The 23,940-nt window shown below is 52.7% G+C and overlaps 2 protein-coding genes across 6 annotated transcripts; one reads left to right on the top strand and one right to left on the bottom strand.

Annotated features, from left to right (window-relative positions):
* Nucleotides 1–718: 718 nt before the first annotated feature.
* On the bottom strand, nt 719–5,244 carry NRL (neural retina leucine zipper). Of its 2 annotated transcripts, none has more exons than XM_044231730.1 (3): nt 5,061–5,244; nt 3,020–3,427; nt 719–2,121 (listed from the first exon to the last, which is right to left on the bottom strand). In XM_044231730.1, the coding sequence occupies exons 2-3, from the start codon at nt 3,398–3,400 to the stop codon at nt 1,789–1,791; spliced, it is 714 nt and encodes a 237-aa protein (XP_044087665.1). In that variant the 5' UTR covers nt 3,401–3,427; nt 5,061–5,244; the 3' UTR covers nt 719–1,788. The 2 variants fall into 2 exon arrangements, with proteins under 2 accessions (XP_044087665.1, XP_044087666.1); XM_044231731.1 differs by lacking the exon at nt 5,061–5,244 and adding an exon at nt 4,415–4,787.
* Nucleotides 5,021–23,849, top strand: PCK2 (phosphoenolpyruvate carboxykinase 2, mitochondrial). Of its 4 annotated transcripts, XM_044231716.1 has the most exons (11): nt 13,570–13,633; nt 14,886–15,032; nt 15,644–15,889; nt 16,336–16,520; nt 16,607–16,810; nt 17,165–17,352; nt 17,631–17,793; nt 18,025–18,243; nt 20,353–20,490; nt 20,960–21,055; nt 21,500–23,849. In XM_044231716.1, the coding sequence occupies exons 3-11, from the start codon at nt 15,693–15,695 to the stop codon at nt 21,952–21,954; spliced, it is 1,845 nt and encodes a 614-aa protein (XP_044087651.1). In that variant the 5' UTR covers nt 13,570–13,633; nt 14,886–15,032; nt 15,644–15,692; the 3' UTR covers nt 21,955–23,849. The 4 variants fall into 4 exon arrangements, with proteins under 4 accessions (XP_044087653.1, XP_044087652.1, XP_044087650.1 ...); XM_044231718.1 differs by lacking the exons at nt 13,570–13,633; nt 14,886–15,032 and adding an exon at nt 5,021–5,039; XM_044231717.1 differs by lacking the exons at nt 13,570–13,633; nt 14,886–15,032 and adding an exon at nt 13,433–13,452.
* Nucleotides 23,850–23,940: the final 91 nt, after the last annotated feature.

Raw genomic sequence — 23,940 nt, 5'->3', positions numbered from 1 at the left:
TGTGGAAGGAAACGAAGAAGGAGAGGACAAAGGTGTTGTGAGCCACTCAGGAGAGAGAAGCCAGAGCCAGAGAGGGTGGCCAGTGGCCAGTGTTGGAAAAGGAGAGAGAAAGAGAAAGAAAAAGAAATCCTGGGGGAGATGGAGGAGATATTGCAGGCTCCTGAGTGGAAGAGGGACGAGCTGGGCTGGAGGAGGGGGAGGAGGGAACAAGAACTGTGATGAGAAAAGACAGCTGGGGAGGGGGTGGATAGAGGGGGCAGAAAGGAAGAGAGACATATGGGAGCCTCTTCCCCACCCTCAACTGCTTCTTCCTATTTATTATGTCCCTTAGGGGACCTATGACAGTGGCTGGTGAGGTAGCTGCTCCCAGTTCAATGCCTCTGCTCTGCCCAGAGCACTCCCCCGCCCCCCCCACCTACTCTCTCTGTAGGCAGATGAACCAGAGGGCTGTGTAACCATGGCAACTATGGGACCTCAGGATAGCCATAGGCAGGCCTGGCCCAGTCACTGATGCTCCTGGGCTTCTGTGCAGTGCTGGTAGGAGGAGGCTCCATCTGGCCCAATCCGCACCCTTCTACCCCATTTTCATTGGGCCTCCAGAACTACGGCTCAACACACACACACACACACACACACACACACACACACACACACGAGGAGCAAGGCTAAAGAATGAACACTTCTTAAATGGTAAGAACATTTAGCCAATAGTATAAAGTTCTGCCTGAACTTCAAGTTTAATTCACAAAAACCTCATTCCTTCAGCATCTTGTCATACTGAGTAAAATCTCACCTCAGCCCTCAGCAAGGCAGGAGGTAGCAAGGGTACCTTACACAGGTCTGGAGGCCAAGGCAGCCTGGAGGAAGCAATGGAGGACCGGTGTGTGGGCTCCTCCACTGACCAGGCTGCAATCAGGAAGCAGGAGCAGGACAGGAAGTCCCTTTGGTGAGGTTCTCCTGGGGGCTACTTGGGGAGACTCTTGGGGCCCCACACCAAGGAGATACCAAAACTGTAAAGGTGTTAGAAGTCATCCAGCCCAGGATTGGAGGAGGTAACAAAAACCAGGGAAGCAAGTGGTTTTCTCAAGGTGACAGAGGTATCCCATGGCAGAGCTGGGACTGGCACCCAGGTCCCCAGACTCCTGCCCAGGGGTCTCTCCCAGCCCACACCAAACACTCCCAAAGCTCCTCAGGCGTTTGCTGCTCTGGGCCCTGGAGGCCACCGGGTTGGGTAGGAGGAAAGCTTCTTGGATAGAGTTCCTAGACTGTCTTGCTGTTGGTAACTGAAATCTTGAAAATGCAGTCGTCCTAAAATGGGGAGTTACAAGCCTCGGAAGGAAAACATGGCTTCATTGCTAATTACCACCTTAATGCACTACAGGTTGAAAACCTTGAATTAAAATCTAAACTGAGGGGGAGTCACACCCCTCCCTCGCCTCCCATTCACTGTTACCCAGCTATCAGCCACACCTCCCCACCCTCCCCCTCACACACAGTGGCCGGCACTGGCTCCTCCAGATCGCAGCGTCCTGGTCACGTGGGGTGGAACGGGAGTTGGAGGGTGCTCTGGGCTGCCTGCGTGATTAGACTTCTCTCCCAGAAAATGACCAGCATCTAACCTCGGAGCATGCCCTGAGGGGCCAGGAAGTTCGGGGATATTTATGTATAGTCACACCACGGAGTGTCTGGCGCCAGAAGGCGCTCAGTAACCATCTAGTGAACGGTACAGTGGCCTCCTGGGTGGTGCCCCCCACCCTCCTACGACACCACTCCGAGGCCCCTAGCTGCTCAGAGGAAGAAGTGGGCGTGGTCCCCGGCCCCAGGGCCGCTCGAGGTCAGCCGGTCACAGCGAGCCTTGTAGAGGTCACGCTCCCTGGCCAGGCGGGCCACCTCGGCCCGCAGCGCGTCCAGCTGGGCTGCCAGGCGGGCGCGCTCGGCCTCTAGCCCGCGCCGCTGCTGCAGCCGCTTGGAGCGACAGGCCTGCGCGTAACCACGGTTCTTCAGCGTGCGGCGCCTCTGTTTCAGCCGCAGGGCCTCGTCGCGCCCGCAGCCCCGCAGCTGCCGGTTGAGCTCCCGCACAGACATCGACACCAGCGCCGCGTCCGAAAACCGCTCGGCCAGCTGCAGAGGGAGCGGGCGGGGAGCGGGTCAGCGCGGGGCCCCGCCCAGCTCCAACCTCGTGTCGCGGGTGGGACTGCCCCGCCCCCGGGAAGCTCCGCCTTCGGCCCCCGCCTTACCGGATGCTCGCCGGCGCACCATATCCACCTCGCAGTCCAGACCCCGCCCCAGGTCCCGACAAGCCCCTCCTCCCTGGGGAACGCGCGCCCCTTTGTGTCTGCCCCGCGCCGCAGGCCCCGCCTCCCACGGTCGGGCGAGCCAGTCGCACGTCTGGAACCCGCGCCGTTCCTGCGCTGTGCTTAGCGTTAGGTTCCAGGCACTTTTAGTGTCCAGTGGACACGCGCCGAGGCGGACCCCGCCTACCAATGCACCTCTCTCCCCTGTCCTGAAGGCCGCAACCCTGTGACCCTTAAGGGATTTGGATTACATCCTAAAGCCCTCAACACCCCCATCTGTGTCTATAATTAATAGGATGAGTCCCAATCCTTCCTGAGAAGATTGGGGGCTGGGGAAGCACGATGTTTGAAAAGGCCAACCTTATTCCCGTTCCCACAGTATGAACTCCATTCCACACACAATTCTTTCCCTGGTTTCCACAGATGGGAGTATATTTACCTCCTCGTAAAGAACTGCTCCCCATTAATTCTCAGCTCTCCCCTTTTGGTACTCTTCTAACCTTCTCCCTCTTCCTCCTGGTTGGGACTACTCATTTCTCTCCATTTGGAAAAAGGGGAGGGGGCAGAAGGTAGTTTCCTCTACCTGATTTTCTTTCAAGGGCCCTTCCTTTCTCCTGCCTTCTGTCTCTTCCCCAATCCATAACTCTGTCCAGGAATTCTCCTTTCCTTCTTGGGCTGTTCTCCCTCACCCTGCCACCCCTCAGACCAACACATTGATCACTCACCTGGGCATGTTGGGCCCCTGTCTCCTCCGGGCTCCCTGGGTAGTAGCTGTGGGTCCCCTCCATAGGGACTGGACCTTGACCCTGCAGCAGCTCCAGGGCCTCCTCAGGACTCAGCCCCAGTGCCTCCCCAGCTCCCAGCTGCTGCTGCAACGTGGCCAGCCAGTACAGCTCCTCCAGGCCTGGCCTCGGGCCCTCCGTAGGCCCCACCATGCCTGGCTCACTGAAGGTGGGTGAAGGAGGCACTGAGCTGTAGGGTGTGGAGCCCAGTGAGGCTGTTGGGGGGCCAGATCGCCCCTCAGAGGGTTCCCGCTTTACCTCAAACTTCATCAAGTCAAAGTCATTGACATATTCCATAGCCAGGGGGCTGGGAGGCAGTGCCATCCTGAGGCTGGACTGGGAGGGGTGCACCTGCAAAAACAGAGGAGAACTGGAGCCTGCCTGCCAGCCTCCTTCACTGGAACGTGCTTCTCCCAAGGCCCAAGTGCCCTGGAGAGCCAGAGTTCTGGAAATTCCTGGGTGATGGTGCAACGCTGTTTCTTAAAGAGTCACCTCTGGGCTGGAACAACTTTTCAGGTGGCAGGGGGTTCTGACTGGGGGCAGGCAGCTTAGAGGCATGAATGAGGAAGAGGACATACAGCATGGCCCCTCGCCCCACTGGTGCTTCCACAAGCTATGAAGAACAAGAGGAACATGGCAGTACTTCCAACTCTAGTGCTGGGGCATACTGAGAGGCTCTGTCATCTCAAGAGACATTATTCTATTTCCAAGCAATCAAAAAATTTTTGCTTAATTAACTGTGACAGAGTACGTGTCTATTTTTGGACAATGGGAAGGCGTGTATGCCGTGAATTTTAATGTAGAGATAATGCATTGTTATACCTCTCAAAACACCCTAGGTCGATGCCTTGCACACAGAAGGGCCTCAGCGCACATCTGTTCTATGGGTTAGTCAATCAGTTAATCCCTTTTATAGGAGCATGAGATGTTCCAAAGAGAAAAGAAAGGTTCTAGAATTGGTTCTAGAAAGATCAGGACTGGGTGGTGACCGTCTTTCCCCAAGCCAATATCTCCAAAGGGAACCAACCAAAATTGGTTTCCTCCTTCTATTCAGAACCTGCTATGTTGTGCAAACTTGGACAGATCACCTCCCCCATTCTGACTCCCATTTCCTGTTTCGTTCAATAAAGGCAGTTAGACTTTCCCATTTCCCAGAGTATTCTGGGAAACCCTAAGTCTGAAAAATATCCAAGAAGAAGTTGATGCTCAGATAATTTTGAGAAATGCTGCCTCCTATCCCCATGTTCTACAGGTTCACAAAGCATAGCAGCATATTAATCTGAGAAATCCTTCAGTAAACCATCTGTTCAACCTCAACCCAGAGTGTCCCAAACTTACGTCAGCGAGGAGCTCTCTCTTCCCTGTTATCAACAACAGAGTGTGTACTCACCTGAGGAACATCAGGCTAGGTGACCTCAGAGATCCCTCCCAGCCTGGAATTCCCAAGCTGGAGCCCAGCTCCCAGTACCAACAGCCCCACTGCCAGCCCCCAAAGGGGCAAGGTAGGGAGTGCTAATCCCTGGGGCTTGGCATTTGGCTCCATCTTGACACCCCAAGCCTAGATAGCCCCCTTTCTCATGACAGCTCAGACGCTCAGGCTCTGCCCAGAGAGGTGGAAGGAAGGACAAGCACTTCTCTCTTCCTGTCCCAGGGAAGGGTCTTTGCCTTCTCTCTCGAGCCCCTCACCCTTGAGAGGACAGGGGCAGTAGAAACAAAGACACAGATTGAAGGAATGATCCCCAGCAGGGAGGAGACGGTGAAACACTGTCCAGAGAAAACTGAATGAAGAGATAAGTGAGGAGGATTAGTTATCAGCCTGCTGTGATAGCAGTGAGGGACACAAAGCCAGTCAGGATGGGAGTGGGGCGGGGGACAGAAGTGTGAGGATTCTTGAAGGTCGACAACAGAAAGCAGACAGCAGGGGACGGAGGAGGAGGTTGTAGGTGAGAGGCCTGGCGTGAAGGTAGGCCCTGAATATACTCACTTGGGGGATGGTAGAAATGATGTGAGTGTCAGTGTCAAGCAGGCACAGCTTCCCCAGAGACTGGAGACCCCATTGAGTGGGGTCTGGTGCCTCCGTGCTCAGAACAAGGCGCTGTGGGCACCAAGTCCACGGGGATGCTCTTAAAGGGCCAGCGCTTTGAGGTCATCTGGGGTCCTCAGGCTTCCAGCCAATGAGGTAAGGGGATCATTTGCATATCTTATTGGCCTTGGGTGTTGGGGGGAATGAGAAGAGGGGAGAGGACAAGTAAACCTGTTCTCAAGGAAGGAAGGGGGCATCTTCCCCAACAAAGCTCTTTCCTGATGAGCGGTCTCTCAGACGCTCAGTTCCCGGGGTACTGAGAGTGCTTTGGCCTGGCCAGCCACCCCCCTGTGAACACCACCCTCAGCCCTCAGCAACTGAGAACATGGGACTGGAAAAGAGGCCCAGGGAAGCTCCCAGTGCCCTCACCCTCCAACGCTCTACAGCAACTTGGCAGTGTTTGCAGGAGTCCAGGCAGTCCTGAACCCACCCTCACCTAGCTAGCTGAGTCTATTTTCTGTGTTCAGGAATCCTCACACTTCTGTCCCCTGCCTCACTCCCACTGTGAGGCCCCAAGTCCCTCACAGTTATCATATCAGAAAGACAGGCAACGGTTCCCTCAGTGAACGTCCAGGACTTGGCCACCCAATCTTCAGCCTCTCCCACTCTTGATGACCCAGTCCCGGGACAAGCAGCCCAGCTCAGGAGAAGGAGCAGCAGAAGGGAGAGTGGGGATCTCTGTTCCTTCCTTCCGGGCCACCTCGGGACACAGGAATCTAATCACCACCAATCCATCCGAGACACTTCTGCAACTGCCCTCACACGCCCTCTGCTTCCTCTCCCCTTTTCCCTGCGTGTATCTCTGTCCCTGTCTCTTCCTCTCTCACCATCCTGGTTCCCAGATGGCTGGGGGGTGACCTACATTTTCAGCCTAATCCCCTAACACCTCTTAGAGCTCTCATCCCTGAGTAGAAGTTGGAACAGGGATACTAGGAATTAGCTAAGGAGGTGTTTAAACCTGTCTGAAGCTGTTTAAAACAAGGTGTGGGCTAGAATAGAACCCTGGAGTTAAGGGCTATTCCCTACCTGCTGAGGATACCCAAATGTTCCTATGGGGTTAACAGGCCCCCTGTCCCAAGTCAGAGAGAGACATGGGTGTCCATCAGCCCCGAGGATCATCAGTTATAAAAATTAACCTGGTCCCAGCTGGTGGATTCAGATGAGAACAGTAGTTTTCAAAGTGTGGTTCCCCCAATCAGCAGCAGCATCTGGGAACTTGTTAAAAATGCATATTCTCTGAGCTCACCTCAAACCCACTGAATCAGAAACTCTGGATAGGGGACCCCCCCAAAATCTGTGTTTTAATAAGCCCTTGGGGGACTTTGATGAACACTGAAGTTTGAGAACCACTGGTCTACGGAATACCTACAGTTAACACAGCTTTCTGTGTGTGTGTGTGTGTATGTGTGTACACGCGCGTTTGTGTGCACACCTGTGGTCTCTCTTACCATGCTCAGTACACACACAAAAAAAGACCTAGATCAGATGACATCACTCTCTTCCCACGTTGGTCCTGCATTTCAAGGAGCAGAGAACCTTAGAGACCATTGTCAGGATTTAAGTAGTAAGGTTTCTCAGTGTAATTGCCTGGATCCACCTCTTTTTGCAGAACCAAGGCCTGGGAACAAGGCCACAGATGGGAATGGGGATCATGGAGACAGGGAATTGAACACACATCCACAGAATGTGGCTTTGAGGCACATAGCCAGGAAAAAGAGCCCAGAACTTCCTGAGTTGAAGAAAGAGTAGGAAGTGTTGAATGTAGCCCCTTTCTCCATGCCTGGCCTGGCCAGACATTTGCCCCCGAGCAGCTGTCAGATCTGTGCTGATCTTCTTGTTTACTGGAGGGCTCAAGCGGGGGTGGTTACTAAGCTGCTAACGGGCTAAAAGAGTCAGACTAAACAAGCTCAGGCAAACTGAGCCGCTCAGGGCTCAGACCAGGTGCCACCGACTAGGGAAAGGAGTCCGTTTGGGCAGTGAGGGCTGGGCCAGAGGAAAGCAGCAAGGGCACAGAGACGAGAGGCCTTGGTGACCAGTGGGGCCCCAGGAGGTGGTTAATGGGTCCTCTCGGTGGGGGTGTACCCAGAGCCTGGGAGATGCACACTGAGAGTGACTGACTCCAGGACTTCTGGGGACTGGGAAACAGGAGGCAGACTGCAGAAATGATGAAAAAGAGGAAGGGAGGCAGGAAGGCTTAGCAGAGGGGGCTCGACCTGGGATGGAGGGCAGAACAAGCTGGGGTTCTCCAGGGATTTCTGTTAGAGAAGTTGGAGGGATGCAGGCCCATGGAAGAGGCAGGCAAAGGGCCATGGCAAACTAAAAGAGAAAGTCTTCTGGAGAGGACCAAGAAGGGAGTAAGTGGTAACAAGAGGGGGTGCTAGGAGCAAGAGACCAGAAAAGCAATGGCGGTAGAAGGAAGGGTCAGAGGAAAGTTAAGACTGGGGACTAAGAGCTAGAAAGAAATAGAGAGGAACACGCAGATAGGTGGTCAGGCCACAGAGGAGGCACAGCAGCCAAAGGACAAAAAAGGAGAAAGATATAAACAGAGGCATGTTGGACAATTGGGGGAGGAAGGCCAGGCAGGTGAAGGGCTGGGAGAATTGGGGCACGAAATGAAGAGGGAGGAAAGGAGACACAGACAGTAATCCGGAGTGCCATCACTACCTCCTCAGTCCTGCCCTCCAATTTTTGGAGCCCATTAGATCCTGTAAGCCCTGTAAGTTCTGGCTTTTGGTATCTAGATCTTCAGTAATGGATCCAAATCTTCAAACCTCTTCCAAATCTACCTGCTATATTCATTTGACAAGTGTTCATTAAGCACCAGGCACTGTGCTAGGCATTAGGGACACCCCGGTAAATCAGACTGATACCAGCCCTCCCTTCATGGAGTGTACACACTGATGAAATAAGGAAACATCAACTTACTGCCCGTAGGTCCAGGCAAGAGTGGTCCCTGCCCTGGGCCCTGTGCTTTTGGAAGGCTTCATTCTAGCTGTGTCCCACCTCACGGGGTGAGGAATTCAGACCTCCTCCACCCATGCCCAATCCTCTTCTGGACCACACTCCAGATACCCAGCAATTCCCTGTTCGAAGTTCCCCAAGCCCACTTCTAGGACCCATACAGACCATTCTGCTTAGGTCACCTGGGTTGGCCTTTGCAGGAGTGGACCACACTACTGGTACATTCACCCCTAGACCCACAGGCTGGCCAATGGTGACTATTTGCAGGAGGTCTTAGACAGAATTGGGATGTGTAGACAGAGAGATCCACATGTGTGCCCATGAGGGCCCTCACAGTACAAGATGGTGTCAGGAGTGGAAAAAGAAGCAGGCCCAAAGGCCCATGGCCCAATGCTTCCTCTTCCCCTACCACCACATTCTACCATAGAATCCTGAGGACTCGAATAAAGTCCAAATCTGAATTCAAATTTGAACAACATCCCGGACCATTATGTATATATTCATCAAGGCAAAAGAATAGAACATATTTTATTTAACAGTTTCTTAGCATAAATCTACATTTTATTTCTTTTAAGATTTTATTATTTATTTGACAGCAAGAGACACAATGAGAGAGGGAACACGAGTAGGGGGAGTGGGAGAGGGAGAAGCAGGTTTCTCGGTGAGCAGGGAGCTTGCGGGGCTCCATCCCAGGACCCCAAGGATCATGACCCAAGCCTAAGGCAGACACTTAATGACTGAGCCGCCTAGGTGCCCCAAGTTCTACATTTTAAATGTTTAAAACCCAAGGGGGCAGCTAGCCGGCTTAGTCAGTTAAGCAGCCAACTTCTTGGTTTTGGCTCAGGTCGTGATCTCACTTTTGCTTTTGTGGTACGGAGCCCACATCAGACTCTGCACTCAGTGTGGAGTCTGCCTCAGGTTCTCTCTCCCTCACTCTTCTGCTCACTCTCTCTCTCAAATAAATAAATACAATCTTTTAAAAAAAATTTAAACACAAGGTTTGTGAGCCTGTATTTGCATTCTTTATTTCTTTCTTTATTTTTATATATTATTTATTTTTATACATTTTTATTTATTTAAATAATCTCTGCACCTCACAGGGAGCTCAAACTCACAACCCCAAGCAAGAGTCGTCTGCTCTTCCAACAGAGCCATCGAGGTGCCCCTATTTGTACTCTTGCCCCACATATGTTAGGGAGGAGCTACATGAAAAGAAACCATTATAAGTGAGGTGATTCCTATGAAGGAGAAGGGCAGGCACTAGAAGATTTTTTCTCATGAAGACATAATCTAATTGGTGGGGGGGGGTGGCATCACAGGGACAGCTTGTTTAATGAAGTCACATTAAACTGAGACTGGTCAGGTGAGCAAGAAGTGACCGTGTCTGGGGGTGTGGAGAAAGGGGGATCCCAAGCTGCCAGAACAATATATGCAAGGGCTCTGGGCAGGAAAGAGACACGTGTACAAAACGAACAAGTAAAAAGACCAATGTAGCCAGAGAGTAGAAACCAAGGACATGTGAAGAATGGTGGTAGTTGAGGGTGGAGATATCAGCAGGGGCCGGATCCAGCAGGGCCTTGTAGTCCAAGTTTAGGATTTGGGCTTTATTCTAAGAGCAGGGAGAAGCTACTCAAGAACTTTTGGCAGGACTGTGATGCGATCGGACTGTGTTTGTAAAGATCGCTTTGGATCTAGTGTGGAGGAGGGCAAAATGGAATCAGAGTCAGATTGGGGGTCTAATGCAATATCCAAGTGGAGTTTAGCAGATATCTGAAGCTGGAGACAAACTCTGAGATGGAAGCTTGTATACAGGTGGTCCCCTGAGGGGGCGGAGTAAGGTTCTTTCTAAAAGCAGAGAGAGGGGCACCTGGGTGGCTCAGTGGGTTGAGCAACTGCCTTCTGCTCAGGTCATGGTCTCAGGATCCTGGGATTGAGCCCCGCATCGGGCTTTCTGCTCGGTGGTGGGCTTACTTCTCCTCTCTCTCTCTCTCTGCCTATCTCTCTGCCTACTTCTGATCTCTATCTGTCAAATAAACAAATAAACTCTCAAAAAAAGAAAGAAAGAAAGAGCAGAGAGAAAAACAGGGTTGGACATCAGAAAAAGCAGAAATGCTTTGAGATAACTAAGGAAAGGGGACTAGGCCCTGTACCCCTGCATCAGCTGGTCATTGGATACACACTGCCCCAGGAGAGGGCTATTATATTTGGTGAGACTGCTCCTTCCAGTCACAGGTATTTCTCAGGGAAGTATTCAGCTGTGAGCCATTAGCAGCCAACACTCCAAAGCTGGGACAATGACCACCTGGATCCTATGCGGAGGATCTAGGTGGCACACCACACACATGTAGGAGGTCTGTAGGATGTCCAAAGCCAGACCCAGAGGGCCCCAGGAAGGAGAAAATGCAGGCCCGGGCAAGGCTGGTCACACCCTGCCCCCTGGTGGTGGTGCGTCTCCAACCCTGGGCCAGCTGGTAGACCAGGCTGGGCAGAGGGCCAGGTCTGGTATGAAAGTGTAGCAAATAAAGAGAATCAACACTACAAGGAAACACTCATGGGAGCCCCTAAAGTTAAGGAGGGACACCATGAGGGAGAAGGGTTCAGGAATGTGAGATTTGTTTATTCTTTGATTCAAACAGCATTTATTAGCTGCATGTTGTACACCAGATTTGGCCAGGAACACTAAAATTTGGGTCCTCCTTTCAAGGAGCTAACACTTAAGTAAGGATTATAGAAAAACAAAAGTAACTCTAGTAAAACGTGAGAAGTTAAAAAACGGAGGTATGTATACATTATAAAACCAACACAGATGAGATAGAAGTTAATTCTAAGAGTTAAACTGACTTCACCTAAGAGGGGATGTTTAATTTAAATCTGAAGGGCAAGGCTGCCTAGATGGCTCAGTGGGTGAAAGCCTCTGCCTTCAGCTCAGGTCTTGATCCCAGGTGCTGGGACCGAGCCCCACATTGGGCTGTCTGCTCGGCGGGAAGCCTGCTTCTTCCTCTCTCTCTCTCTCTCTGTCTCTCTCGCTGCCTGCCTCTCTGCCTACTTGTGATCTCTGTCTGTCAAATAAATAAATAAAATCTTTTTAAAAAATAAAAATAAATAAATCTGAAAGGCAGAAGGGGTTGGCAGAAGTGCTCTGGAAACTGCCGTTGAGTACGTGGGAGAGCGGGTGGCAAGTAGGAAGGTCACAGTGAAAATGTTGGATAAATAGAAGCTCGATCACAAAGGACATCAGTTACCACATTGTAGAAAGCCTCAAAGGGATTTTAAGCCTGAAAGTGATATGACCTTTAAAAAAAAATTATATATCAAGGGGACAGTTTAGGATTAGAAGGGGGAAAAAAGACCTGGTAATGAGAGTCAGAAAGACTTGGATTCAGATTCCATTTCTCCTGCTGAGCAGCTATGTGACACTGGGAAGATGACAACCTCTCTGGACCTCAGTGTCCACATACGTAAAATAGGATGGTTGTGAAACTGCATAAAATGATTCATAAAGCTCCTGGTGCAGAGCCCTGCCTAGTGTCCACACAATAAACATTCTCCATCTCTCTCTTAACTCATCAAAGTGAACTTATGTGTAGAGTTCGGAGGGTAGCTTGCCGGAAGGGAGAGGGGATGGCATTTGGAGAGGTGGGAGTCCAAGAAGTGTCTTGGAAGATATCACCCAAAGCCAGGTGAGAGGTAAGCCCTGAACTAAGGCAGTGGCCATGGCAATAGACAGAGATCTGAGAGCTGATTAGAAAGTACAAATCCAAAGTTCCTGGTGTCTGACTAGGGAAGAAAAGCCAGGAATAGCCTAGACTTATTCAGGTTCCACTGGGGCAACTGCTTAGAGGCTGGTGCCTTTCACTTAGATGGGGAACCATGAGGGCAGGCACAGGATTATGGAAGAGATGATGACCTTCGGTAGATCCATACTGCCTCCAGCATGCATACCTTTAGGCCTAAAAAGGTGGCGAAAGAGGCAGCTGTTCAAAGTGGAGTAGGTGTGGACAGAGCTTGGATAGAGGGACTGGAGGAAAGAATCCCAAATATATACCCATGAGGTTCAGTCCAGGACGGGGGCTGGGTGAAGAGATAGCCAACAGCAAGCCCAAGGCTGGAGGCCAGCTCTCCTTGTCCCAATTTGTCCTAGCACAGAACTCTGAGAAACCTGAGAATCAGCATCGTTTCTGTTGCAAATAGCAGAAATCCACTGACAATTAGCTTGATCAAGAGAAGAAATTTGTTGACTTATAACCAAAATCAGGAAACTGTAGCTCTCCATCCCTCTGCTCTGCTTCCTCCAGGCTGGCTTCCATCTAGGGCTGGTTCCTGCTTTGCAGTGCCAAGCTGACAGCCAGCAGCTCTGGGTTTATACCCTACCAGTTCAGCAACCCCAGCAGAAAGAGAGCCCATTTTGAAAGTTTACACAAAAAGCCCCCAAGAGGGACCTCATGTCCATCCTGAACATTCCCAATCATTGTGGCCAAAGTGAGGGACGTACAAATTGGCCGAACTGAGAGCCTACCCGCAGGAGACCCATCTGATCTCATGGACTGAGGAGGTAGTTCCCCAAAGGAACGTCAGGGTGCTACTACCAGAAAGGTGGTGTCAATGCTGGGCAGGTGCCTACCATAGACATGTTTGAGTTGGAGGCCCTATGGCGTTTGGGGTGACACCCGGTGGTCTCAAGTTGCAGAGAGATATCTGGATGGAGATATAACTTGAGAAATTATCTGAGGACTTTTACGTGGTGGTTGGGTGGGACAAGTTAGTTCTCCAGGGTAATGTGGCAAGAACAGCGAGGGAAGAGGCCCAAAGGAAAGACTCTGGGGTGGACAGGCACCACCATTTCATAGGGAGGCAGAAGAGAGCCCTCATCAGGAGCAGAAGTAACAGGGATGTGGGAGCTGGGGACCAAGGGAACCTTAGCCCTGGGGCCCTGGAAAACAGAAAAGTCTGGGTCTCAGAGTGGTCAGTCCCAGGAAAAGGGAAAAGACAATGTCCAACCCCCGGTTTCTGGACTTCCAGCCTCCATGGGCCCCTGCCCTGGCCTCGCCCCTCGTTTCTGGCTTGTTTGACACCCCAGTGCCTCCCACTCCCTATCTCTCAGGAGCAAGAGTCCTCAAAGTTACATCATGTGCAGGGGACCGGGCGGGGCGGGGGGAGAAGCCTCGCGGAGGCGGGGAGCCGAGGGGACCAGCTGCCCAATGGGAGAAACGGGTTTAGGGACTAGGATGCAGGGCGTAGGGCGGTGCCTGGGCGGGCTTGGGGCCTGGAGCCCGGGGACACGCGGAGCCTGCCGAATCGCAAGGCGGAGAGAGGGTCGCGCCGGCCTTGCTAGGTTCCGCCCCCGCCCCCTCCCGCCCGCCTCCTTTTTAAGCGCCTCCCGCCAGCCTTCGCTTCCACTCGCTGCGTTCCCTCCTTCCCCGCCTTCCGTGTCTCCCCGGCTCTGCTCGGTTCTCTTGGCCACCCTGCAGCCCCCGCCCAGGTGCCATGGCCGCTGTATATCGCCCCGGCCTGCGGTGAGTGAGCCCCAGCCCGGGGCCGACCCGCACCTTCCGCCGCGCTCGCCCCCCGGGGCTGCCAGGGGCGCTCTCCTGCCGGCCCGCCTTCGCCCCCTTTCCTAGCGGAGGAGGCGGCGGGCCGGGAGCGAATGTTTCTCGATCCCTGGCCTCTCGGGCCGGGCGTCTCGCGGGAGATCTGGGGCGGCCTGTGCCGTTCTGGGTCTCTCCGCTTCCGTCACCTCCTCCCCCTCCCTGCTTTGCTGGTCTCAGACCGCGCGGTCCCGACCTGCCACTCTCAGAACTTCCTCCCCCTCCTCGCTCGCCCCCGCAGAGCCCTGTCTCCTCATCTCTTCCTTTCCTCTGCAGATGTAACCCTTGTGCCTCAGTTGCGTTCAGAAGCGGTAGGGCCCCGGGGTCAAGGGTGCATGAACTCCTGGGGGATTGAGCTCAGAGCTCCCCAAAGAAGGTAGAAGGTAAACCTTTATTTTCCGCCCTCCGGGAAACTGGAACCTGGAGGGAAGCCCGGTGGAGCCCGGGACCTGGGGCTAGGGGAAGGAGGAAATCAGGGTGGAAGAGGGGAACAAGTTGCCTTCAATTCTGATGTGGCTGGCTTCAGCCCCTGTCCAGGACCGGAGTCCCTAGGCCCTTCTTTTCCACAGTTTCCTGTCTTTCCTCTGTAGCCTCCCTTCTCAGGATTTGTCACAAAGTCTGAGCTGACCCCATATCTCTCCCACAGCTGGTTCTGCTTTGCCAGCCCTGGAGATGGTCTCTGGAGCAGAGGAAAAGGAGAAGGTCCCACTTAGGGGACTGGACGGGAGTGGGGGAGCATCACCAGGGACTTCCTGAACCAGGCCCCCTGGGGGGAGAAGTTCTCCCCAAGACTGGGTGCCTTTCAAATTAATGTTCAGGAGTCCTCTTCCTCTGCCCCTGTGGCCACACTGGGTGTCCATCCCTCTTTCTCTTTTGGAAGCCAGGCTCCAGCTCCCACCTCCGTGGCCTGAGGGTTCTCCTTTCCCCAGGCTTACAGCCTCTGAGTTCAAGCTTTTCGCAGTCTGATGTTCCCCAGCTACTGCTAACACCCAAAGCTCTCTTGGCATGTGACCTCTAGGGGGAGGGACAGTGGCATGCAGTCTGAAGTGTGGAGCAGTTTCTGGTGGGCAAGGCCCTGGCGCAGGAGGAGGGCAACTTCCCCCTCTTGGCGTTTGCTCTCTCTGGGTTACTCCACCCTGGGTCTAGGCCAATCAGAGCGACCCTGCTTTCCCTCTCCCAGGAGTATGAAGGGACAGACAACAGGGACCCTGCCCTCCCGGCAATGGACATGAACCCCAGCCAGTGACATTCTGCAACAATCAGCCTTCGACCCAGTTCAAAGATACCTACCTAATGGCAACATCTTACGAAACTCTTGTTGGCCCAGGTGGGCAGCCCTGGCTCTGATGCCTGGAATCCCAGTATCCAGTTACCCACTCTCTGTGTAAGAGCCCTAATCTAGAAACCTGGGACCGATCCATCTCAAAGACTGGGTTCTTTGCTGAGGCTTTCACAGTCTTACAGCATACACATCGGACGAAAAAAAGGAAAAACAGCTGCTTTTTTTTTAACCTATGAAAACTATGCTTGAGAAGGAGAAGAACAGGATGAGAGCTTCAAATACCAGACACATGAAGCTGTCAGCAGGGCACAGCTTATCGACCCTGGGCCACAGGGCACCTCATATTTCCAGCATAAATCAGACACAGTTATACATGGGTATGCAGTAACATCAACATGCCTCCGCATATACCCCACATAGGCCAGCATGTGCCTGTATGCTCACTTGGCAACACCTGTCCCTCACCAAGACTCGTGAAAGCCACGAGATAGGTGGACCAAACCCATCCCACACACCTATTCCAACCTGCCCTTCTGGCCTGCGCCCAGACCCACTCTAGCGCACTCCCTGGCAGCCCCCAAGCTTCCCGTCCCCTTGACTTGCCCATCTGCCAGGAGAACACCCCGCTCATTCCCTCTCTGTTCCTTGTCTTACAGGCTTAGCTGGCCTGGGCTGAGCCCCTGGGGCTGGTCCTCATGGCGCAGCATGCAGACCTTGCGAGTACTCAGTGGAGATCTGGGCCAGCTGCCTGCTGGGGTACGAGACTTTGTGGAGCGCAGTGCCCGCCTCTGCCAACCAGACGGCATCCACATCTGTGATGGCACTGAGGCTGAGAACACTGCCACACTGGCGCTTCTAGAAAAGCAGGGACTCATCCGAAAGCTCCCCAAGTACAACAACTGGTATGCCCTGATCCCCATAACCATGAGACGGGGGTAGCTGCTTGGACTGGGTCTCTGTGGATTTAGCAAGACAAAAATCAAATTTAAAGAGACCATCTCAATGGAAGGAGCAAGAATGGGACCTTTGGGGAAAACAGAATCAGGAATTAATGGGACTGGTCTGTATTTTTATGTTAAGGAGAGAAGCTTATATATGTAAAAACCTTTGCCTTTTTTCTTTCCTTTCCCAAGTTTAGAGAGTTTTTGCCAAGAGCCTTTAGAAGGCTAGGCCAAGGGAACTAGCCCCTTAGATGGGACAAAATCTGGAGGAGGCCACTGAGGTGCAGACCGATGGGAAGAAATCAGGCCCACAGAAGACCTAGAGTCAAAGTTGGACCGGAAAGTTTGGGTCTGGGGATGAGGGAGATCGGCTGGCCACATCTTCCTGATAACCCCTTCTCCCCCAGCTGGCTGGCCCGCACGGACCCCAAGGATGTGGCGCGAGTAGAGAGCAAGACGGTGATTGTAACTCCTTCTCAACGGGACACAGTGCCCATCCCCGCTGGTGGGGCCCGTGGGCAACTAGGCAACTGGATGTCCCCAGCTGAGTTCCAGCAAGCTGTGGATGAGAGGTTTCCGGGCTGCATGCAGGGTAACCGGGGCAGGGACACAGAACCAGGGACGCCGAAAGTATGAGCAGGTTAGAACCCCTCATCCAGGTGGCCTTTTCCTCCACAGGCCGGACCATGTATGTGCTTCCGTTCAGCATGGGTCCTGTGGGCTCCCCACTGTCCCGCATCGGAGTGCAGCTTACTGACTCAGCCTACGTGGTAGCAAGCATGCGTATTATGACCCGGCTGGGGACACCTGTGCTTCGGGCCCTGGGAGATGGCGACTTTGTCAAGTGTCTGCACTCTGTGGGCCAGCCCCTGACTGGACAAGGTAAGCGCCTGCCGTGCCTAGGGGAGAATACAGACCTGCTTGCCCTCAGAGGGAACCCCAAATTCTACCCATCCTCATTAGTGAAACACCTAAGTCCCAAAACCCAGGGCAGCAGTCTGGGCTGGGGGCAATGCTATGTTGGCAGAGCAGTTTGCACAAGATTGAGAAAAGTCATTTGTCCCAGAACAGGGACATGGGAGCCAATGGCTGTTAGGAGGTGGGGAGCCTTAGCCACTCATTGGCACCACCACTACTCCTAAGTGTCTCTCCTGCCAGCCCTGATCCTTCCAGCCCCTAACACCCCAGTTCCTGATGCCCCTGCCAACAGTCAGCCCATGACCCCATTGTCCCCAGGGGAGCCGGTGAGCCAGTGGCCATGCAACCCAGAGAAGACCCTGATTGGCCATGTGCCTGACCAGCGGGAGATCGTCTCCTTCGGCAGCGGCTATGGCGGCAACTCCTTGCTGGGCAAGAAGTGCTTTGCCCTCCGCATCGCCTCTCGGCTGGCCCGGGATGAGGGCTGGCTGGCGGAGCATATGCTGGTGAGGGCCTGGTGAGGATCCCAGCAGCCTTGGTGAGCAGGGCGAGGGTGGGGCCTGGCCTCACCTCCCCACTGCCAGTTGCCAAGCTGGTGGGCAGGTACTCTGCCCCAGTGACTGAAGCTCTGACTTGCCACCACCCTAGCCCTGTGGCGAGGCGTTGGCACCTGTTTCGTGAATAAACATTTGTCTTCCCTGTTAATCCGTAACTGTCCTTTCTGTGCAGACCATAACTGACCTTTGGTGACTTCTTCCTTGTTCCCTCTCTCCTCAACACACAGATCCTGGGTATCACCAGCCCCACGGGGAAGAAGCGCTACGTGGCGGCCGCCTTCCCCAGTGCCTGCGGCAAGACTAACCTGGCCATGATGCGGCCAGCACTGCCGGGCTGGAAGGTGGAGTGTGTGGGGGATGACATCGCCTGGATGAGATTTGACAGTGATGGTGAGAGGCCCTTGGCATCATACTCTCGGTTCTGGCTTTTACTAGAATATAGGAGTCTCCCCTCCACTGCTCCTGGGGGACCTGCCCTATACCTCCTAGCAGTCTAGACACCCTAGAGACAAAAAAAATCCTTCCCCATTAGATACGGGGAGGAGGAGCAGAATAGAATCTTCCATGGCCGCACCTCTCACCTCTTCCGGGTTGGCTCTTTTCTGTCACTTCTCCTAACAGGTCGACTCCGGGCCATCAACCCTGAGAATGGCTTCTTTGGGGTGGCCCCTGGCACCTCCGCCACCACCAATCCCAATGCCATGGCCACAATCCAGAGTAACACTCTTTTCACCAATGTGGCTGAGACCAGCGATGGTGGAGTGTACTGGGAGGGCATTGACCAGCCTCTTCCACCTGGTGTCACCGTGACCTCCTGGCTGGGCAGACCCTGGAAACCCGGTATGTGGGGTGGGGGAGCTGTGACACAGCCCCCCGGGCTCATCACCTTGAGGATATAAAAGCCTTCTCCACAACCTGCAGCCATCCTCCAGGACCTCTGAGAGGCACAGGAAGTTATGAATAGTCCCAGTTTCCAGCCCAAGCAAGATCTGAGGTCAAGTCCCAAGTCCGCCAAGTGCGGGCTTTGGGTCTGACTCAGTTGCTTGCCCTCCACATCAGTTACGTAGAGGTGGTTCCCAAAGTAGCTATCTCATAAGGCTGCTGGAGGGCTGATTAGTACATGCAAAGGCTTTAGCGCAGTGCCAAATACATAGCAAATTCTCCTTAAAAATAAGCTGGGTTTTTTGTTTTTTGTTTTTTGTTTTTTAAAGAAAAGGTGAGGACTGTTTTGAAAGTTTTTCACAAGGAATTGGGCTCAAAGCACAGTACATAAAGTTTGACCCGTTAAGAAGGAGGGAGCCTGCCCCTCCCCCTGCCACTTGGCTTCCACCATCTCCTGTATAATAACCATTGTCTAAGGGTCAGTGTTGGGGCTTCTGGGTGGCTCAGTCAGTTAAGTGGCCTTGATTTTCAGGTGGCTCAGCCAGTTAAGTGACTCTTGATTTCAGCTCAGGTCATGATCTTGGGGTTGTGAGATGGCACCCCTGTCGGCTCCCTGCTCGGAGAGTCTGCTTGAGATATTCTCTCTCCCTCCCCCTCTGCTCCCCTCTAAAATAATAAATAAATCTTGTTAAAAAATAATATTAAAGGTCAGTGTTGTTAGCCTCACCCTTCCCGGTCCTCCTAACACACACCCCCCATCAGCCCTCCAGGCAAAATCAGACCCGCTCTTTAGCGTCTTCTAAAAGCTATTTCTCAAGCCTGTCATTGCCCCTGGCGCCTGGCAGCCCTGTTCCTCCCCCACCCCTGCACTCTGGACCTTCTTCAGTCGGAGAGCCCTGAGACCTAGGTATGGTAGCAAAGAGGGGCATCCTGGGGAGAGCATGCTTGTGGTCGCTAAGCCAACATTCACGTTTTCCTGGACTGGCTGAGCGTGCCTCCCTCCTTATCTAATCACCCCTCACTTTCTCCTCCGCCATCATTAAGTCCACCTCGGCCTCCCCACCCAACTAAGAAACCCAAGAAATGTTCCTACTTCCCCGCAGGCTCATTCCCCAACCCTTTCATCATCTCTAGCTTCAGGTGTGTAACTAGGGTGTGTTGTGCCCAGCTGCAATTCCCGGAATAATACCCTGCCCCAGGGACCTGAATTGGAGGTCATGGAAGTGCAAGAGGCTCTTACACACCGGAGCTGGGGGTGGGGAAGGGGACACAGTGGCGGAGGGTGGGGGGAAATGGCTTGAAAACTCCCTTGATCACCTCTCCCTCCAGGTCTGACCAGCACCCTTCAGCAGAGAGGACACTATGTCCCTTCGGGGTACCATAGTGGTGCCTTATACACGTACCACTGACTTGTTCCCATCCCTTCTCCAGGGTAACTGACAGGCCAGATGACCTGCGCCCCTCAGGTTAGGCCTGTCCAGGTTATGTCTGACTTCCAGCCCTGTCACTCCATCTGGGTCTGCACTGACCCAGGGAAATCACCAGCATTCTGCTAGCTTCCAGATCAGTTCCTGTTTACATTTTGAATTCCTCAGGAGATCCCATCTTCCCTTATTTGCTGATGGAAAGTCAGTTGTCTGAAATACCAATTGGATAGTCTCATTTTTTTCCTTTAGGTGTGTTTGAGTGTTTCTTAAAATAATAATTCCAAAAATAAAGAAATCATTTCTGGGATAAATTTTCTGTTCTAACCTTTTGCCAACATCTAAGCCCATTCTCTTGAGCGCTGGTCAGTGCCAAGTAGCTATAGCTTGGCATAGACAGTGGGATCTTGGTAAACCCCAATTCTTTGCCCATTCTTTCTCACATAGCTTGGCTTCAGCACTGTTATCGATAAATAACCTGATCTTTTGGGGGAGATGTCCTGGCTCCCTTCTCCCTGCTCCTCACCACCCAAGGTTGCAGGGCATTGATGACGCAAACAAATTTTGCAAGAGTGCATGCAAAAGCGTGCAGAGGGAGTGGATAAATCCTTGGAAGTGACAGTAGTTGTCTTTTCCCTGCCAGGGGACAAGGAGCCCTGTGCCCATCCCAACTCTCGCTTTTGTGCCCCGGCTCGCCAGTGCCCCATCATGGACCCAGCCTGGGAGGCCCCTGAGGGTGTCCCCATTGATGCCATCATCTTTGGAGGCCGCAGACCCAAAGGTAAGCATGCCTTCTCAGTAAAGGGCCTGGCTCTCTCAGGGCCCACTTCCCTCTTGTACTTAGAGCCTCAGCCTGGGGGCACCTGGGTGGCCCAGTGGGTTAAAGCCTCTGCCTTCAGCTCAGGTCATGATACCAGGGTCCTTGGATGGAGCCCCACATCAGGGCTCTCGGCTTATCAGGAAGCCTGCTTCCTCCTCTCTCTGCCTGCCTCTCTGCCAACTTGTGATCTGTCTATCAAATAAAGAAATAAAATCTTTAAAAAAAAAAGGCCTCAACCTGGATTGCCAGCTGTGGCTCTCTGTCTCTAGAGCTCTTCCTGGAGAATTCAAAATTAGGGGGAAGCATGGGATTTGAAAATGGGAAAGCAGAAGTCCTAGGAGAGTGAGACCAGGAGTCAAGATCACCAGAGGGGATGGAGTGAGGGTCCAAAGAGAAAAGTTGCCTGTGACCCTGGTCACTTGTGTTCTAGGAGTACCCCTGGTATATGAGGCCTTCAGCTGGCGCCATGGCGTGTTTGTGGGCAGTGCCATGCGCTCGGAGTCCACTGCCGCAGCTGAACACAAAGGTGGGTGCCCTCCCTGTGCCCCTCTCCTGGGTACCCACATCACTGCTCCTCTCCCTTCCTGAGGCAGGCCTTCCTCCTGCCTGCCCTCCCCATGTGTCTCTTGTCCAATCTCTTCTCTTCACCCTATTCTGAGGAAGATTCCAGAACCACCAAAGTTTAACCACTCCCTCCAGCCGGTGGCAGGGTGTCTTTTGTCTTCTTCAGTAAGGAGGAAGAGTCCTGGGGTGCCTGGGTGGCTCAGTGGGTTAAAGCCTCTGCCTTCAGCTCAGGTCATGTTTCCAGGGTCCTGGGATCAAGCCCCCTATGGGGCTCTCTGCTCAGCGGGGAGCCTGCTTCCCTTCCTCTCTCTGCCTACTTGTGATTTCTGTCTGTCAAATAAATAAATAAAATCTTAAAGAAAAAAAAAAAAGGAAGAGTCTTGACCCTCCTTGCTTCCCTCCCCAGGGAAGGTCATCATGCACGACCCCTTTGCCATGCGGCCCTTTTTTGGCTACAACTTCGGGCGCTACCTAGAACACTGGCTGAGCATGGAGGAGCGCAAGGGGGCCCGGCTGCCCCGCATCTTCCACGTCAACTGGTTCCGGCGGGATGAGGCGGGCCGCTTCCTGTGGCCAGGCTTTGGAGAGAATGCTCGGGTGCTGGACTGGATCTGCCGGCGGCTAGAGGGAGAGGACAGTGCCCGAGAGACGCCCATCGGGCTGGTGCCAAAGGAAGGCGCCTTGGATCTCAAGGGCCTAGGAGCCGTAGACACCACCCAGCTATTCTCGCTCCCCAAGGACTTCTGGGAACAAGAGGTTCGTGACATTCGGAGCTACCTGACAGAGCAGGTCAATCAGGATCTGCCCAAGGAGGTGTTGGCTGAACTGGAGGCTCTGGAGGGACGTGTGCGCAGAATGTGACCTGAGGCTCCAAGCTAGCAAGAGAGCACAGCCCCCTCCATCCCACCCCGCCATATCCCCCATCTAGGGATAGGAGAGCAAAACAGGCTTGGAGAAAATAGGAGCAATTTGATACAACCAACATGTGAGTGTCATGAGACCAGGCCATAGACCTTCTCCGACACTCTGTCCATTAATAAGAAATGCTCGTTCATTTTCCACAAGGTTCATGCTGTTTTCATTCCTGCCTGTCTTCATGGGCTTTTAACACCAATTTCACGGTCTTCTTCCCGCAGCCCTCCAGGCAGCCAGCGCCCCAGTGCAGTCTGGCCTGGCACGGCCTGGTGAGAGCCAGGATCTCACTCCCAGGCAGCCCTGCCACTGAGCCCACCGCAGTAGGTATTGCTGGGAGAAGGCACATCAACTCTGTGTCCCAAGGTCTTAAAAAGATGGGGGCCTCTGCGGGCCACTCAGTAGAACTTCCAGGCCTAAAATTCCTGATCTCCCACTTGGGAGACGCAGAAGCCTCTAAAACCCCGTGCCCCAGGGAAGTGATTCCATTGCCCATTGCCAGATCTGTTCTTCCTCCTGCTTGACCTAAAATTGGGACTCTAAAAGCATTCATGAAAGCTTATTCAGTATTAAGACAGCTAACTCTTAGAGTGCTTCCTGTGTGCTAAGTATTGTTCTGGGCATGTTACAAAACAATGCTTTGAAGCAAATGCCATATTACAGATGAAACAAAAGCACAAAGAGGCCAAGTAATTGCCCAAGCCCACAGAGCAAACAGTCGAGCCAAGGGTAAATGGTAACTGTGGACACATCTGTCATAGCAGCATAGAACTGTACAGCTATAAGGCCTTTAGATGTCCCCTGTTCCATGCTTCTTGAACTTCATAGTGCATATGAATTACCTGGTGATCTGGATAAAATGCTCATTCAGCAAGTCTGGAGTGGCCAGAAGGTTCTGTTTCTCTTTCAAGCTCCTAATTGATGCTGATGCTGCTGGACCAGGGACCATCATTTAAGTGGCAAGGCCTTGACCTAAATCCTCAGAAATCAGCTTTAGAGGGGAAACCAGAGAGCAACGATCCTCCCTAAATCAGGGCCGTCGACTGAGGGAAAGCTTTGCCTCTGATCTGAATCAGGCTGAGGGAATATAAAAACCGAGATTGGTAGGTTTAAGTCTGTACCCAGAAAATGAGGATAAACTTTAACAAGTAAGATGGGATTACTGGGACTGCCTCAAAAGAAAACACTGGAGGAGGAAACACCAACGGTTTCATAGAGAACAGCCTATAACTAGCTACACACAACGTGTGGGCAGAAAAGAATCTAAGGTCAGAGTGGACCAAGTGCTAAAACACAGTTAGCAATGGAGTCTGTTGTACTTAAAATTATATAGCCAAGTCCTCTGCTTCAGGAACAGCATGTGATAAGTGAGAATAGGATCAGAGGCAGCATAACACAGATGTTGGCCACACAGTAGGATCGGGCCTGAGGTGCCTCTGAGTTATCGTCATCTGTAAAATGGGGGTGTGCTGCACCTTAGTGTTGTTAGGAAGATTAAAAGGGTCAGTGAAACCAGGCACTCAGAACTATGCCTGGCAGGAGTAACCATTGACTCTTTTAGCAGCTCTCACCGTTCTACTCTATATTGATTGCAGGAGGCCTTATAAGCCTATATCATAAATTCCTGACTCTACAGATTAAGAGGAAAATGAACAATGTCAATAAAATTTAGGGGAGAAAAAAATAGGTTTGGAAATAAGTCCCTCCGGGAAAGAAGTGGGGACCTGGGGTTTCAGGTCTCTCCTGGTATCTAAGTGCTCAGTGATGTGAAGGTATGAGCCTTGAACATGATTTTGGTGATTAGAATAAAATTGGGCTGCATGCCCTACTGATACACGATAAAACAGAATTAACACATTTTAATTAACCTTTTTATTTTAAGTAATTTCTACACCCAATGTGGGGCTTGAACTCACAACCCTCAGATCAAGAGTT

This window comes from Neovison vison, chromosome 13 (assembly GCF_020171115.1).
Source record: "Neovison vison isolate M4711 chromosome 13, ASM_NN_V1, whole genome shotgun sequence".
Classification (NCBI taxonomy): domain Eukaryota; kingdom Metazoa; phylum Chordata; class Mammalia; order Carnivora; family Mustelidae; genus Neogale; species Neogale vison.
This window is presented reverse-complemented; position numbering and strand designations above follow the sequence as displayed.